At 39.4% G+C, this 16,846-nt stretch overlaps 1 protein-coding gene across 1 annotated transcript; it reads left to right on the forward strand.

Annotated features, from left to right (window-relative positions):
• Positions 1 to 766: 766 nt before the first annotated feature.
• Positions 767 to 14,711, forward strand: LOC129037317 (protocadherin beta-15). The gene has a single exon (XM_063665234.1). It carries the CDS (start codon positions 2,608 to 2,610, stop codon positions 4,969 to 4,971), a length of 2,364 nt encoding a protein of 787 aa, XP_063521304.1. The 5' UTR covers positions 767 to 2,607; the 3' UTR covers positions 4,972 to 14,711.
• Positions 14,712 to 16,846: the final 2,135 nt, after the last annotated feature.

A 16,846-nucleotide genomic window follows, 5' to 3' on the forward strand; every position in this document is an offset into this window, starting at 1 on the left:
TTACAGGCCCCTTGTTTTAGTAGAGATGGGGTTTCACCATGTTGGCCAAACTCAAACTGGCTTCTGAGGTCAGGAGTTTGGCTTGTCTCAAACTCCTGACCTCAGGTGATACACTACCCTCTGCCTCCCAAAGTGTGGGATTACAGGCGTGAGCCACCTCGCCCGGCCATATGAGCATCTTTAATGATTATTAGATTATCTCAAGATTTTAAAATCATAGCTCCCTTTTGTAGTATCTATCTAGCCCACCTGATCTTTTTCTGGAAAATTCTCTCTGTCTTTAGCTGAAGTGTAATGTTGCAGCCACATTTATTTTATATGACCCACCTCCCTCTGTGATTTCAAACACAAAAATAAGATGATCCTAGCTGGCCTAATCTGATTCTCTCTGTTAAAAAAAAAAAAAAATGGCTTTAGGAACCAGATACAACATAGTCTCTTTGTTAGGAACATAAGCAGAAAGTGGTGTCATATTTGGCTAAACACCTGGAAAGAAATACAGAACATCAATCTATTGAGAGACACGAAAAAATAAGGTACCAAAAGAATGACTTTGTCATAGATTTTCCTGTTTTAGAGTTTCCAGTCCCTCCCAAGTCTTTTTCCCTTAGGTTGTTGGAGACAAATATGTGCTCTTTAATAAATTTCACTCTAATTAAGAGACCTAAGTGAGGTTTTTGTTGTCAAAATCATGTTTAGATATTCTTGCATTGTTGGTAAGTTAGACCTTTCTTCCTATTGAGTTTTTATTGTGGCTTTTCATATTAATATGACAACATTTGGGATCAAGGAGGTTGTAAAATATTAGTAGTCTATAAGGGACATGCACTAGCTTTTGTCAGAGTATACAATTTTGAGAAAAACTGAAGGACCTTTCCAATGGTACAGTCTTTGAAGTGTTTAACAGAAATTCTTAGAAAATTTTATTATACAAGAGTTTTGAATATCGTAAGTGTCATAATAACATTACTGTAAAAAAAACCTTGACAATGAAAAATGTGTGTCTAAAAGAGACATAATCCTTATCTTTAGGGTCATCATAATCTTGTTATGTTCTTTCTTTCTATCATATTATATATCCCTTGCTTATGGGTAGCTAGGTTATTTTGCCACTTAATGAAATGACATTTTAGGTCATTCTGAGTTATTTCACATTACTATTTAAAGGGCATAGGAAATAGCTACCTTATGAACATGCTGTCTTCGTTTATCCATCTTATATAATGAACTTGAATCCCAGCAGAAGAGGGGACTTCTACAGCAGGAGGAGAACCTATCTGTCAGAATTTTTAAGTTAATTGTGATTTATTAATGGATCCATATAACAAATATTTACTGAGCACCTACCATGTGCCGGGGATTATTTTAGATATTGGGGATGCAGCAGTGAACAAAATGAAGTTCTAACACGTGAGGTTGAAACAGAAAGGAAACAACTAAATAAGTACTTCTATACTATGTCAGATAATAAATACGAGAGAGACAAGGCAGGGCTGGGAACGGCAGCTCATGCCTATAACCCCAGCACTTTGGGAGGCTGAGGCAGGAGGATTGCTTGAACTCAGAAATTTGAGACCAGCCTAGGCAACATAGCAAGACCTCATCTTTACAAATAATTAAAACATTAGCCAGGCATGGTGATGCACAACTGTGGTCCCAGCTACAGTTGCTGAGGTGGGAGGATCGCTTGAGCCTGGGCAGTCAAGGCTGCAATGAGCAGTGATTGTGCCACTGCACTCCCTCCTGGACAACAGAGCAAGACCCCATCTCAAAAAAAAAAAAAAGGAAAAATGAAAAGAAAAAAAAGAAAAAGCAAAGCAAGAGATATAGGAAGTGCCTTCATATGTATTTTTCCACAGTTTAAAATTTTCATAAAATCATAACTCTCTGACTTCATGTAGAAAGTATATCACACTGGAATGAACTTGTAGCTTTTTCTTGATGTAATCCAACCAATGGGAGCACAATTCTGGTATATAGGCTGTCTAGAATTTGAAAGAAATCAAATAATTCATTTTGTTTTGCTGAGAAAATTTTAAGAAATCACGTGGCTATGTGTTATTATTATTACAAGATGACTGATCACTATTATGTCTTCTTTCACTTCTCAATTTCCCTCAGAGCACCCCACCCAGACTACAGGCTCTGGAGGGTGGGGACCATGTCTGGGTTGTTTACTGATGCATTTTATAATTTGACACATAGAGACCAATAATACTCCTTTGAATGAAGAAATTAATAATTATCATTGCGTGATATTGTGATTACATCATTTCCTCCCAATTTCCAAACTCCTGATAGAATAGAGAATAGATCAATTGTAGCAATTGGTTTCGAAGTAAAGACAACGCATGGTGGCGCTACAGGCTAAGGTTTCAAAAAAAGGAACCGGAAAAAGCCCATGAAATGCTACCAGCTACTTCAGACCTCTTTCAGCCTAAGAGGAAAGCCTGTTAGCAGAGCACGGACCAGCGTCTCCGGAGAATGCTATTCTCCTACATTTCCGGACAGGTTATCAACGGACAGATCGATCACTGCCTCTGTCCCATCGCTCCCTGAAGTAGCTCTGACTCCGGTTCCTTGAAAGGGGCGTGTACAGAAGTAAAGATGGAGCCTGTAGGGGAGCGCTTTCCTGAACAAAGGCAAGTCCTGATTCTCCTTCTTTTACTGGAAGTGACTCTGGCAGGCTGGGAACCCCGTCGCTATTCTGTGATGGAGGAAACAGAGAGAGGTTCTTTTGTAGCCAACCTGGCCAATGACCTAGGGCTGGGTGTGGGGGAGCTAGCCGAGCGGGGAGCCCAGGTAGTTTCTGAGGATAACGAACAAGGCTTGCAGCTTGATCTGCAGACCGGGCAGCTGATATTAAATGAGAAGCTGGACCGGGAGAAGCTGTGTGGCCCCACCGAGCTCTGTATAATGCATTTCCAAGTGTTACTGAAAAAACCTTTGGAAGTATTTCGAGCTGAACTGCTAGTGAGAGACATAAACGATCATTCTCCTGAGTTTCCTGAAAGAGAAATGACCCTGAAAATCCCAGAAACTAGCTCCCTTGGGACTGTGTTTCCTCTGAAAAAAGCTCGGGACTTGGACGTGGGCAGCAATAACGTTCAAAACTACAATATTTCTCCCAATTCTCATTTCCATGTTTCCACTCGTACCCGAGGGGATGGCAGGAAATACCCAGAGCTGGTGCTGGACACAGAACTGGATCGCGAGGAGCAGGCCGAGCTCAGATTAACCTTGACAGCGGTGGACGGTGGCTCTCCACCCCGATCTGGCACCGTCCAGATCCTCATCTTGGTCTTGGACGCCAATGATAATGCCCCGGAGTTTGCGCAGGCGCTCTACGAGGTGCAGGTCCCAGAGAACAGCCCAATAGGCTCCCTAGTTCTCAAGGTCTCTGCTAGGGATTTAGACACTGGGACAAATGGAGAGATATCATACTCCCTTTATTACAGCTCTCAGGAGATAAACAAACCTTTTGAGCTAAGCAGCCTTTCAGGAGAAATTCGACTAATTAAAAAACTAGATTTTGAGACAATGTCCTCGTATGATCTAGATATAGAGGCCTCTGACGGCGGGGGACTTTCTGGAAAATGCTCTGTGTCTGTTAAGGTGCTGGATGTTAACGATAACTTCCCAGAACTAAGTATTTCATCACTTACCAGTCCTATTCCCGAGAATTCTCCAGAGACAGAAGTGGCCCTGTTTAGGATTAGAGACCGAGACTCTGGGGAAAATGGAAAAGTGATTTGCTCAATTCAGGATGATGTTCCTTTTAAGCTAAAACCTTCTGTTGAGAATTTCTACAGGCTGGTAACAGAAGGGGCTCTGGACAGAGAGACCAGAGCCGAGTACAACATCACCATCACCATCACAGACTTGGGGGCCCCAAGGCTAAAAACCGAGCACAGCATAACCGTGCTGGTCTCCGACGTCAATGACAACGCTCCCGCCTTCACCCAAACTTCCTACACTCTGTTCGTCCGCGAGAACAACAGCCCCGCCCTGCACATCGGCAGTGTCAGCGCCACAGACAGAGACTCAGGCACCAACGCCCAGGTCACCTACTCGCTGCTGCCGCCCCTGGACCCGCACCTGCCCCTCGCCTCCCTAGTCTCCATTAACACAGACAACGGCCACCTGTTCGCCCTCAGGTCGCTGGACTACGAGGCCCTGCAGGCGTTCGAGTTTCGCGTGGGCGCCACAGACCGCGGCTCCCCGGCGCTGAGCAGCGAGGCGCTGGTGCGCGTGCTGGTGCTGGACGCCAACGACAACTCGCCCTTCGTGCTGTACCCGCTGCAGAACGGCTCTGCGTCCTCTACGGAGCTGGTGCCCCGGGCGGCCGAGCCGGGCTACCTGGTGACCAAGGTGGTGGCGGTGGACGGCGACTCGGGCCAGAACGCCTGGCTGTCGTACCAGCTGCTCAAGGCCACGGAGCCCGGGCTGTTCGGCGTGTGGGCGCACAATGGCGAGGTGCGCACCGCCAGGCTGCTGAGCGAGCGCGACGCGGCCAAGCACAGGCTGGTGGTGCTGGTCAAGGACAATGGCGAGCCTCCGCGCTCGGCCACCGCCACGCTGCACTTGCTCCTGGTGGATGGCTTCTCTCAGCCCTACCTGCCGCTCCCTGAGGCGGCCCCGGCCCAGGCCCAGGCCGACTCGCTCACCGTCTACCTGGTGGTGGCTTTGGCCTCAGTGTCGTCTCTCTTCCTCTTCTCGGTGCTCCTGTTCGCGGCGGTGCGGCTGTGCAGGAGCAGCAGGGCGGCCTCGGTGGGTCGCTGCTCGGTGCCCGAGGGCCCATTTCCAGGGCATCTGGTGGACGTGAGCGGCACCGGGACCCTGTCCCAGAGCTACAAGTACGAGGTGTGTCTGACAGGAGGCTCTGAAAGTAATGATTTCAAGTTCTTGAAGCCTATATTCCCCAATATTCTGAGCCAGGACTCTAGGAGGAAATCAGAATTTCTAGAATAATGTAGGTATCTGAAGCTTTCCTACCGTCTGTTAACTTTGTCTTCCTCACTTCACCTTAGTTTTTTTTAACCCTTTAGTAATCTTGAATTCTACCTTTTTTAAATTTCTACTGTTGTCTTTAGTAATGTTACTCATTTCCTTGGCCTGGTTGTTAGTTTTCAAATTATTGTATTATTATAAATATTTTATATCAGGAAAGTTCATATTTCTGAATAAATTAATAGTATTCATTCCTGAAGGGTAATATGAAAGTTAACCCCACCTAATAAACATAACTCTAATTTTGAAAGTACCTTTCACACTATATGACACTACATAAGAATGTATGATTTTTGAAGTCATATTTTAAGGTTTTTTAATAGTTTTCTTATTTACACAGCTCTGACTTTTTGACAAAAGTTTGGGGTGTAATCATTTCATATTTATCCATGTGTAATTTCTTCTAAGCTTCATATTTGGAGTTTTGTTTTTTTCCAATAAGGAGCAACATGGACAATTTTAAGCTACTCTTTTCAAGGTCACACTTGTAAGCATGAGACTTTCATTCTAAAACACACATGTCATCTCATAAAAATATATCTGCATAATGTATTCTTTCTCATGTAAATTAACATAGAAAAGACTAATGGGTTCTTTCTTATCTCTGTCTAATGTTATGATCCTATTGGGGGGCTGGACAGGCTTTCTAATACCCAGATTTACTGTGTTTAAGGTGTTCCTATAAGGCCAATAGACACCAGGACCAAGTAATGCATCTCCTGCAATTTCCTCTTGCCACAGTAGGAAAATCTTAACTAAGTTCCAAATTCTGGGCTTAGAGGAGCTTCTGATGGTACAGTATGCCAACATTTACTTGTCTTTGGATGGTGACATTGTTCTGATTCATAAGGAATTTGAAAGAAAATACATTGTAGAATTAATATTAGTTAACCAAACAAAATTTATTAAAGGATATGTTGGTGAAGGAGTTGAATTATTTGAGGAAAAAACATCTGCTGTCTTGTCAGGACTTTTCAACTTTGTCTCCAGGAGCTTTTCAACTTTGTCTTTTCAACTTTGTCTCCAGGAGCTTCTCAACTTTGCAGATACTCTAGAATGGTATTGCATGCAAAATAATGACTGCCAAGATGTTCCTGCCCTAATCCCCAGAACCTATGAGTATGTTATACTGCAAAGAAATTAAGGTTCAAACAGAATTAAGGTTGCCAATCAGCTAAACTTAAAATAGGGAGACTCTCCTAGATAATCTGGGTGGGTCTATTTCAATCAGTGGAAAGCCCATAAAAGCAGAGTTGAGTCTTCCCTGAGATGAAAAAGAAATTTCATTTAAGGACAACAGCTTCAGCTTGTGCCCCAGAGTTCCAGCCTGCCCCTCCTAACTGCCTGCTGTACAGGTTTTGGACTTGTCTAACCACGTTTCACAACTGAATAAGTCACTTCCTTGCAATAAATTGATTACTATACATCTCCTGCTGCCTGTTTCTCTGGCTGAACTCTAACTAACACAGATTTTGATACCTGGAAGTGGGGTGCTACTGTAATAAACACTTAAAATGTGCAGGTGGCTTCTGAATTGGACAGTGGGCAGAGACTGGAAGAACTTTAACAGGCATGACAGAAAAAGCCTCTCTTGCTTTGGACAGAGTGTTAGCAGAAATATGGTGTTAACAAATCTGCTAGTAAGGACTCAGAATGAAGTGAGGAGCATGGTGGAGAAACATGTTGCCTTAGAGAATACCTACTTCACTTTAAATAGATTGTGAGTAGAAATATGGATGTTAAAGTCTCTGCTGGTGAGGGTGCAGAAATGAGGAAAATATTATTGGAAATTGAAGAAAAGGGAATCCTTTTATATGGTGAGAGAAAAATTAGCTGAATTGTGTCTTGTAGTTATGTAGAAAGAACTTGTAAGCAATGAACTTGGGAGATTTCACTGAGATTTTCAGGCAAAGGGTTGAATGTACAGCCTGTTTTTTTTTCTTGCTTCTTATAGTAAAATGTGAGAGGGAAAAGAATGAGAGGAATTAGATTGAGAGAAGAACTGTGAAGCAAAAAGGAAACCAGACTTGGTGGTTGGGGAAATTCTCACCCTATTCTGACTGCAACAGATGTTAAAATCAGGAGATTCACTGCTAAGGATGCATGTTCTGGAGAGAAAGCCACAGACATATTAGGACAACCTTTTACTAGTGCCTTGAAAGAATCAGGTAGTCAATCATACAGAAGGCTCTTTGAAGAGACTAGGCACATGACATGGATATCTTCAGCCACATCAGCAGAAGCCAGGAATAGAGACATAATTATTCAGTAAATAACTTCGAAGGAGTCTCTTGTTTAATAAATTGAATCCCTGTGAAATGCACAGGAAATAAGGTTATTAAGAATGTTTAATCGGCAGTAACACTGCCAGCTTGAATTGAAAGGGATAGAGAGAACTAATTAAAGGAGGATGTGGTACCCTCCTCCCCAAATTTTGTAAGCAAGAAATAGACTGATAACACTGCTTAGCTAAAAATATGTGCCAATTCAAATGAAAAAGGAAGAATAGTTCAGAGGATGGAGCCTGAAGTCCAGAGAGTACAGCTCTCAAACCACAGAGGATTTGTCAGTCCCAAGCCTTGAAAGCAGAAGTTTCCCTGGATGTATTGCCACATTCATTGGTGCAGGTGATTTTTTTTTTTTTTACTTTTACTTTTTTACATAGTTGTCAGACTAGGTTCCAAGTTGTCTACTTAAGATGTATGAGACATTTGTCAGAGAAGTAGTGAGGTAGGAGATCAGCAGGACTTATTTTCCTGTCAAAACAGGACAAAATGAAGAAATTGACAGGAACCAGCAGGTGGTGCACAATTGAAGTTAAAAACCCTGCAGGAAGTAGCAGGTGGTGCCGAAGGCAACCTCTAATTGCCTTCACTGCTCATTAGCATAAGAGATTCCCACCAGCCCCATGACAATTTACAAATATCATGGCAACCCAGAAGTTACCACCCTTTTCCATGGCAACGACCTAGAAGTTACTGCCTCTTTTTCTAGAAAGTTCTGAATAATCAGCTCCTCAATTTGCATTAACTCACCTCTTAATTAGCATGTAAGTGAAAGTAGGTATAAGTGGGTATAAATATAGTTGCCAACAACCCATAACATAAGTTGCTACTGCCAACTCTGGGTGCACTGCAAAAGAGTTAGCCCTGCTCAGCAAGGAGCAGTCCCTTTCAATAAAAGATTGCTGTCTAACAGCACCTGATTGCCCTTGAATTCTTTTATGTGTGGAGCCAAAAACCCTCCCAGGATAAGCCCTAATTTGGGGCCTTGCCTGTCTTGAATCAGTCATATTGTTTTCCCTGGGGTGTTATCAAGGGACAGTACTCTGAACTACTGCAATTAAATTTATATCATCATTCAATCATCTCACAATTGGCAAACATATGCAAATAACTGAATTTTCAAGAAATATTCCTGGCTAGTAGCATCTCCAAAAGCTGACTTTGGAGAACAGAATCAGAAAGTGAACTGATAAATGCGAGGCACGCTTTTAAATCTGGACTTAACGGTATCCTGAGCAAGATGACTAAGATGTTTATGCAGCAATCCAGACTACCCTGCCCCCATCACAGGCAATAAGTAGCAAGGCTAAAAATTTTACTTAGTAAAATTGACTAAATATGGATCCTGAAAATATTCATAAGTGGATCAGCAATCCGTGTGTTTTTGTGGATTACGGCTATTTGAAGGATAAGTACCAATTCTCCTCTATATCATGCATAGCACCTAGAACAATTTTGAACATGAGTGACAAGTCATTGTTTCTTAGTGAATAAAAAAATTAAGGACAGTGAAATAAGTTTCTTGGAAACTAGCAGGGTAGAGACTCTCATCAACATAAACAGAAACATTCATTTTACCTATTTTGTCTTTCAGATTTTGTAGACTTCTTTTGAGATTTCTGTAAGTCTCATCTTGCCTTTTATGATGTTAATCTAAGGCCATTGACCATCTTGCTTTATTTCCCTTCCTTGCTTTTATTTTCTTCCTAAATGGCAATTGGAATACATAGGTAGTTGTGGTCATATGACAGCATTCACAAGGTGGGAGCTACCTTATTCCAACAATTGGAAAGTGGAGGAGAATTTTAATTTCTTCCACAAATGAATTTAAATGGGGGCAACAGTTTTCTGAGAAACCCATTAGCTATGTTTTTGGTATAATAAGAATAAGCTGCAGTGTCTCTTCACTATCCTCCAAACCACTACTTAAAAGAGCAACATGGAACTTCTATTTCTAGTTTGATTACTGTAAACATGGAAATTATGTGTAATTTTAGACAATTTAGTTAATATGACTATTTAAATGTACATAAAATTATCCATTTTGGCTGATGGTTGAATTTTTAGAAAAGATTTCCTTAAAAGTTGAAAGCTTGGCTGTACTAGCAGAGGTCTCTCTGGATATTTTGAAGTCATAATGGAGTGTTATGAGTTATCTTTGGGATAATCCCCTAAGGGTTTTATAATCTCAGATAAACACTGTGATGATGTATTTTCTTCACAAAAGAACAAAGGAAACATAAACATAATGAATATTTTTTGTTAATCCAATGCCTATTCCTGTAAAAATGGGTTCCTTTCCTGTAAAATCAATAGAATATAGGCTCTAATATAGCAAGCTCATTTCATATGTATTGCCAGTCTATTGAGGGAGAGGCTTGTGTCTTTTTTCCCAAGCAAAGCCAAATAGCATTCAATGAGAGTTCACTTTGGTGATGTTTAATGAAAATCTAACTCAGGTAGAGGCCTCACTGGAATACTCCATGAACAGAAATGTAATCTGGGCAAAACCCTGCAGGCTTTATCTTGGGAAATGTAATAAAAAATAATCAGAATATTGTCTCTATTGCTGAATCAGTAGCCTGGAAATCACTGCAGAAGTTTTACCTGTGGGAGGCTATGGGAACCCTCTTGTGTCATGTGCTCTCAAATGTGAATGAGCAGGTCAAGAACTAAGGATATTCAAAAGATTTTAAATGTCCAAATAGGCAGTTCTGGAAATACCTCAACATTGTTTGGATATTACATTTGACATGAAATAAAAAGCATATGAAATACTTTGCCCAAGTTCTGTTCCAAGTTCTCTTTCTGACCAGATATTTCAGTCTGACCATTGTTAAAAGTCTGATCCATGCCAGGGAAGTCAGGCATTCCAAATTTTGGCAGACCCAAAGAATGGAGGTTAAAGATATTCCTGAACATGCTCCTTGAAGGAATCTTGTGTCACTCAACTAGCCTGTCCCTAAATGTTACTCCTCAAATTGTCACTACTGCCATCAACATTCAGAATCATGTTTGAAAAGCATATGCTCTTCTACATATCTCTTATATTCTGCATTGAAAATGACTTTTAGAAATTCATACTTCATAGTAACAGAAAATGTACTAACCAGAAAGATCTTTTGCCAAATTTATACTTCCCTTAGTCTAAATTCTTTTAGTTTTAATCAACAGAAACCCAATTCAAATTAGCTCTCAAGATAAAATACAGAATTTATTGAGAAGATATTAGGGTATATAATGTAGTTTAGGATATGTTTGGAAATAAAACTGATTGAAGGGTAAGGCCATAACAATTAGAAACAAGGACTTGACCATTTTTTCTATCCTGCTGGTTTCATTCCCTTTTACTTCAGACCAGCTTCCTTCACGTGGAGAAAAATGCACTTATATTTCAAGAGCCTAAAAGTTATTTTAAAACTATTATAAGTTGACTCATGCCTTTTCTGGTACCAAGTTTGGAAATACTGGTGGGCTTATATCAATTCCAAACTAGGGCTAGGAAGCAGAAGATTCGTGTTTGTTGGTTTAGTAATATGACTACTCCCATTTGTTTTACAAGAGTCCAATGGGGTGGAGATATATGTACTCCCTGGAAAAGGGGAGGCAAATGCATATCTGCATGTGTCAGTAATCACCAACACCAATGATTTGAAATTAAGGGAATCACAGTTAACCTTTTCTTCATAATTCTTGTATTTTATGTGTCTGCAAATATTAAAGAAATTTTACTTCACAATCAGGGCAACAGATAGACGGTAGCTCAATTACTTTGAACATCCAGGCATTTGTCTGTGGAATGGTCATAGGTGACAATGGCAACTCAACATTGATGCTGAATTTCTGTATACTGCTCAGCTCACTAAAGAAAACTGATGCCCAGTAGTAAGGGCAAAGTAGACTATCTGGAGTGGTGGCAATTGAGGGTGGTTCCTCTTAAAATGGGAATTAAAATCAGTGACGCCTGTGACATCTATTTCTTCATCAAAATCTTCCACAGAACATTCATTTTAGCTAGCACAGTAGCCATTAGCATCTTTTTAAGTGGATTTTTTCTTACACACCTAGATGCCCCTTAATAATATGTCAAAGGAAGAGATGTAATACCAAAATGACTTAAATACATGAATTTGTTCTTGACCTTTCTATGTTTCTGACTGCAGTAATCATTATCTAACTGACTGGGGCTTTTGATAACTGCATTACTTCTGGTTATCAGCATAGTCATAAAAAATTAAAAATTCTCATGAATTCTAGGACTTTCAGAAGTTGGCACCATACTTACAACCCCCATTATGAATATTAATGGCTGGAGAACAGCAAATGCCATTTCCTCTAGGGTATTACCATTAGTACCCAATCATCAGTAGTCTCTGTCACTTGTGGCAATGATGGTCGTTTTCAAGATAATATTAATTTGTATACCAAATGAGAGAAGAAAGCTCATTACTGCTACTTTTAGATTTGGTCTTTCTCTTGCCTTTTCCAAAAAACATATTTGATTAATTCCTGACAACCTTCTTACGTATAGAAATGCATGTTTTGAAACAAGCCTAGAGATCCCAATGTGTACTACTTCCTTTGTATCTTAATTTACAAATGTTTTATGGGTAAAGTCTAGAATTTAAAGGCATCTCTAAAGGATTAATAACTTTGTCTTTCTTAGACTGATCTGGAATACCTTGAGAAGAGCATTACTTCCATTTATCAGCATAGTTACCAAAAAGTCGAGAAAAATCTATCATGATACATAAATGATGATGCCTCAAACAATTTTAGAAATCTACAGCTACAAATACACAAAACCCCATAGTGGTTTGTGTATTTGTGTGTGTGCATTTGTGCCTGTATATGTGTGTGTTTCTGGTGGGTGGCTTTAGTAGACAGTGGCAATAAAGTGCAGAGATAAATACCACAGTAACATTGCTTTTCCAAAACTTTTCCACATTACGATTTTTTTCTTTAATCTATGAATGTATTTAATAAAGTTGGCATTAGCAACATATTGTAGAAGAGTTTACATTTTCAAATGAAAGGAAGTTATTTCTTGCAAATGGAATAATCCCAACATTATTGAATTTAGAATTTTCGTGACCTTTTTGGCCTTGAAGGAGCAGCCCAGGAGAAGGAGCTGTGAAGTAGATATGGTAAATTTTCCCCCAGTGAGATCAGGAAACAATAAAGTTGACAATAGGATCTGACAGGATGAGGGTGAGGTTAGTGTGGCAAATGTGTGCAAGGGCAGGGTGGTTCCTGTGCTTACTTAAAATTTCATATTTTGTTTCTCATGGGTGTTTACATTAAATTTTAATTTTTACAATATTGCAACAAATAGTATTTATCTCCAAGTTTTGGGATAATGACTTAAAATTTGCATCTGAGTTACTTGCTTCGCCCTTGTCCCAGTTGTTCGTTGTTTCCAACTTGCAAGTTCAAATGTTACTATGGTAACAGTGATGGCTACAACTGGAATTCGAGCAAAGAAATCTGAAGCAAGTCCTATTCCAAATATGGAGTGGCAGGAGCAATGATGGAAGAATCCAAAGACATCCAAGCAGATCTCATGAGCTGGAGTCCTGCAGACTGGGAATGGAACAGCACCTGTGTGATCATGATTGTCTAGGAAAATTGTTTGTAAGTTTTTCTTCCAGGTGACATGCAGCCAAGTCAGTGTGCTAATTTTGTTGAGAATTTGTGCATCTATATTCATGAGAGATGTTGATCTACAATTTTTTTTCTTGTAATACCCTTGTCAGGATTTAGTTTCAGGGTTCTCCTGGTCTCATCAAATGACTTGCCAATTGTTTCCTCCACTTCTTCTTTTATGAAAGAGTTTATGCAAGATAGTTATTATTTCTACTTTATGTATTTGATAGAATTTACTGCAGAACCCAACCATGAATGACATTTTCTTTGTGGGAAGATTTTGAGTTGCACACTCAATTTCTTAAATAAATATGCTGCAATTCTAATTTTCTGTTTCCTCTTCTGTCAGCAGCTGGCAGCTTGTGTTTTTTAAGCAAATTTGTCTATTTTATCAAAGATGTTGAAGTTATTGTCATGAAGCTATTGATAATATTTCTTTCTCATCTTTCAATATATTTAGAATCTGCAGTGAGGCCCTCCCCCTTTCACTATGGATATTGGTAATTTATGTTTTCCCTCCTTTTGTCTTTATTGGTATTTCTGTCAATGTACCAATTTTATTAATTTTGAAAAACAAGACAATCATTGGTTTCACTACTTTTCCTATTACTTTCTGTTTTCTTCCTTTTCTCAGAGAAAAAAAGGCTGGAGTGCAGTGATGCAATCATAGCTCACTGTGACATCAAACCGCTAGCCTCAAGAGATCCTCCTAAGGCCAGGCATGGTGGCTCACACCTGTAATCCTAGCACTTTGGGAGGCTGAGGCAGGTGGATCACCTGAGGTCAGGAGTTTGAGACCAGCCTGGCAAACATGGTGAAACCCCATCTCTACTGACAATACAAAAATTAGCCAGGCATGGTGGCGGGCACCTATAATCCCTGCTACTCGGGAGGCTGAGGCAGGAGAATCGCTTGAACCTCGGGGGTCAGAGGTTGCAGTAAGCCAAGATCATGCCACTTCACTCCAGCCTGGATGAAAGAGCAAAATTCCATCACACACACACACACACACACACACACACACACACACAAAAGAGAGAGAGAGAGAGATCCTCCTTCCTCTACCTCATGAATAGCTAGGACTACAGGTGCATGCCACCAAATCCAGCTAATTATTTTTATTTTTATTTTTGTAGAGACAGTGCCTCACTATGTTGCCTAAGTTGGCCTCAAACTTCTGGGCTTAAGCAATCCTCCCAAATCAACCTTCAAAAATACTGGGATTACACGTGTGAGCTGCCTTTTCTAGCCTCCTTTTTGTTTTCTATTTTATTGATTTCTGCTCTTCTGTTTTTATTTCTTTTATTCTATATATTTTGAGTTTAGTTTTCTCTTTTCTAGCTTCTCTGAAAGCTTAGATCATTGATTCTAAGCCTTTCTTTTCTAACACACTTGAAAATACATAAAAATATGAAGTTATAAATTTCTTCCTATATATTACTTAAGTTGCATTTCATGAACTTGACTAGTTTGTGTTTTTGTTACCATTCAGTTTGAACTATTCTTCTTTGACCCATTGCTTGACTATAATTGTGTTGCTTAATTTCCAACTATCCAAAGGTAACATTTTTTATTTCCAAAATAATTATTTTTTGGTCTGGGAGCATACTCTGTATAATTTCAACCCTTTGAGATTTATGAAGTCATTAAAAATTATTCAGCATGTAAGTTACCATGGTGAGTTCCCCATGTGTGCTTGAAAGAAATGTGTAACCTGCAGTTGTTGGTTGAGTATTCTGTAAATATCAATTAAATCAAGTCACTTGATAATGTTTTTAGATCTTCTTTATTCTTAACATTGTTTCTACGTTCCGCCAGTTACTAGGAGAAGAGTCTTAAATTCTTCACCTGTGATTGTGAGTTTTTGTTTTTTAATTATACTTTAAGTTATAGGGTACATGTGCACAACATGCAAGTTTGTTACGTAGGTATACATGTGCCATGTTGGTTTGCTGCACCCATTAACTCGTCATTTACATTAGATATTTCTCCTAATGTCCCCCCACCCCCCACCCCATGACAGGCCCCTGTGTGTGATGTTCCCCACCCTGTGTCCAGGTGTTCTCATTGTTCAATTCCCACCTATGAGTGACAATATGCGGTGTTTGGTTTTCTGTCCTTGTGATAGTTTGCTCGGATTGATGGTTTCCAGCTGCATCCATGTCCCTGCAAAGGACATGAACTCATCCTTTTTTATGGCTGCATAGTCTTCCATGGTGTATATGTGCCACATTTTCTTAATCCAGTCTATCATTGATGGACATTTGGATTGGTTCCAAGTTGTTGCTATTGTAAATAGTGCTGCAATAAACATACGTGTGCATGTGTCTTTATAATAGCATGATTTATAATCCTTTGGGTATATGCCCAGTAATGGGATCGCTGGGTCAAATGGTATTTGTAGTTCTAGATCCTCGAGGAATAGCCACACTGTCTTCCACAATGGTTGAACTAGTTTACACTCCCACTAACAGTGTAAAAGCATTCCTATTTCTCCACATCCTCTCCAGCATCTGTTTGTTGTGAATTTTTTATTTATTTTCAGTTCTATCATTTTTTAATCTCATGTACTTTAAAGCTCTGTTATTACATGCACAATGGATAGCTGCTTGATGAACTGACACTCATTATTAGAAAATGTCTCATTTAGTCTCTAGTTACTCTGTCTGATATTAATATAGTCAGTCTACATGTCTTATGCTTAAGGTTTGCATGATATATTTTTTCATTCTTTACTTTCAACCTGTATTCATATTTAAAAAGCATCTTTTTAAAACAACATAGCATTAAATCTTGCATTTTATCCAATGTTAATATGTTTGCTTTTTAATTGAAGAGTTTATTCCATTTATATGTAATGTAATTATTTATAATATGGTTGTCTCTATTGCAATTTTATTCATACCCTCCATTTTCATTCCTATGTTCCCCATTTTCTGTTTTCGTTTGAAATCCTTTGTTCCTCATTTTCTGTTTTCTTTTGACTTGATTAAATATTTTTCATATTCCATTTTATATCCTTATTTGAATTTTTAGCTACAACAGTTTCAGGAGTATTTCTTCTAAGGATGACAATATACTGCCTTTTCTTATCATGGTCTACCATCAATTAGTATTATACTACTTAAGTTACAATATAAAAAACTTCCAATTATGTAATCCTCATTCTTTTGCCATCACATAGATGGATCAGCACAAGACACAGGACATATATTTGAGAATTCATATGGTGGAAAACCTCTATGAATATAATCAAATTTTAAAATCTCTCAAAAAGATCTTGATGTCTACTCTGTAGAAAATACTCCAAATTGGAGACAAATATAATGAGAGTAATAAACATGAAAAGATCTCAGCCAGATTTCAAATCTAAATGTGCACTAGAGAACTCATGCTGCAGGGAAATTATGTGAATTCAGTGAATGCAAGAAAGTCTTCACTGATCTTTCTCTTGTTAAAAACACACATGGCATCACACACTGAACACATGCCCTATCAAAGTAAGGAATACAGGGAATCCTTTATGTGTTCCTTGTATTTTAGGAATCATGAAAAATTTCACACTGGAGAAGAATTTTATGAATAGACATGTACGCAAGCCTTTGTTCATTCTTCATTTATTGATGTACATGTAAGAACTCACAGTGGGCTGGGCACGGTGGCTCATGCCTGTGATTCCAGCACTTTGGGAGGCCAAGGCGGGTAGATCACCTGAGATTAGGAGTTCAAGACCAGCCTTACCAATATGGTGAAACCCCATCTCTACTAAAAATACAAAAATTAGCCAGGTGTGGTGACGTGCACCTGTAATCCCAGCTACTCGAGAGGCTGAGACAGAAGAATTGCTTGAACCCAGGAGGTAGAAGTTGTAGTGAGCCAGGATCATGCCACTGCACTCCAGCCTG

This window comes from Pongo pygmaeus, chromosome 4 (genome assembly GCF_028885625.2).
Source record: "Pongo pygmaeus isolate AG05252 chromosome 4, NHGRI_mPonPyg2-v2.0_pri, whole genome shotgun sequence".
Lineage (NCBI taxonomy): Eukaryota > Metazoa > Chordata > Mammalia > Primates > Hominidae > Pongo > Pongo pygmaeus.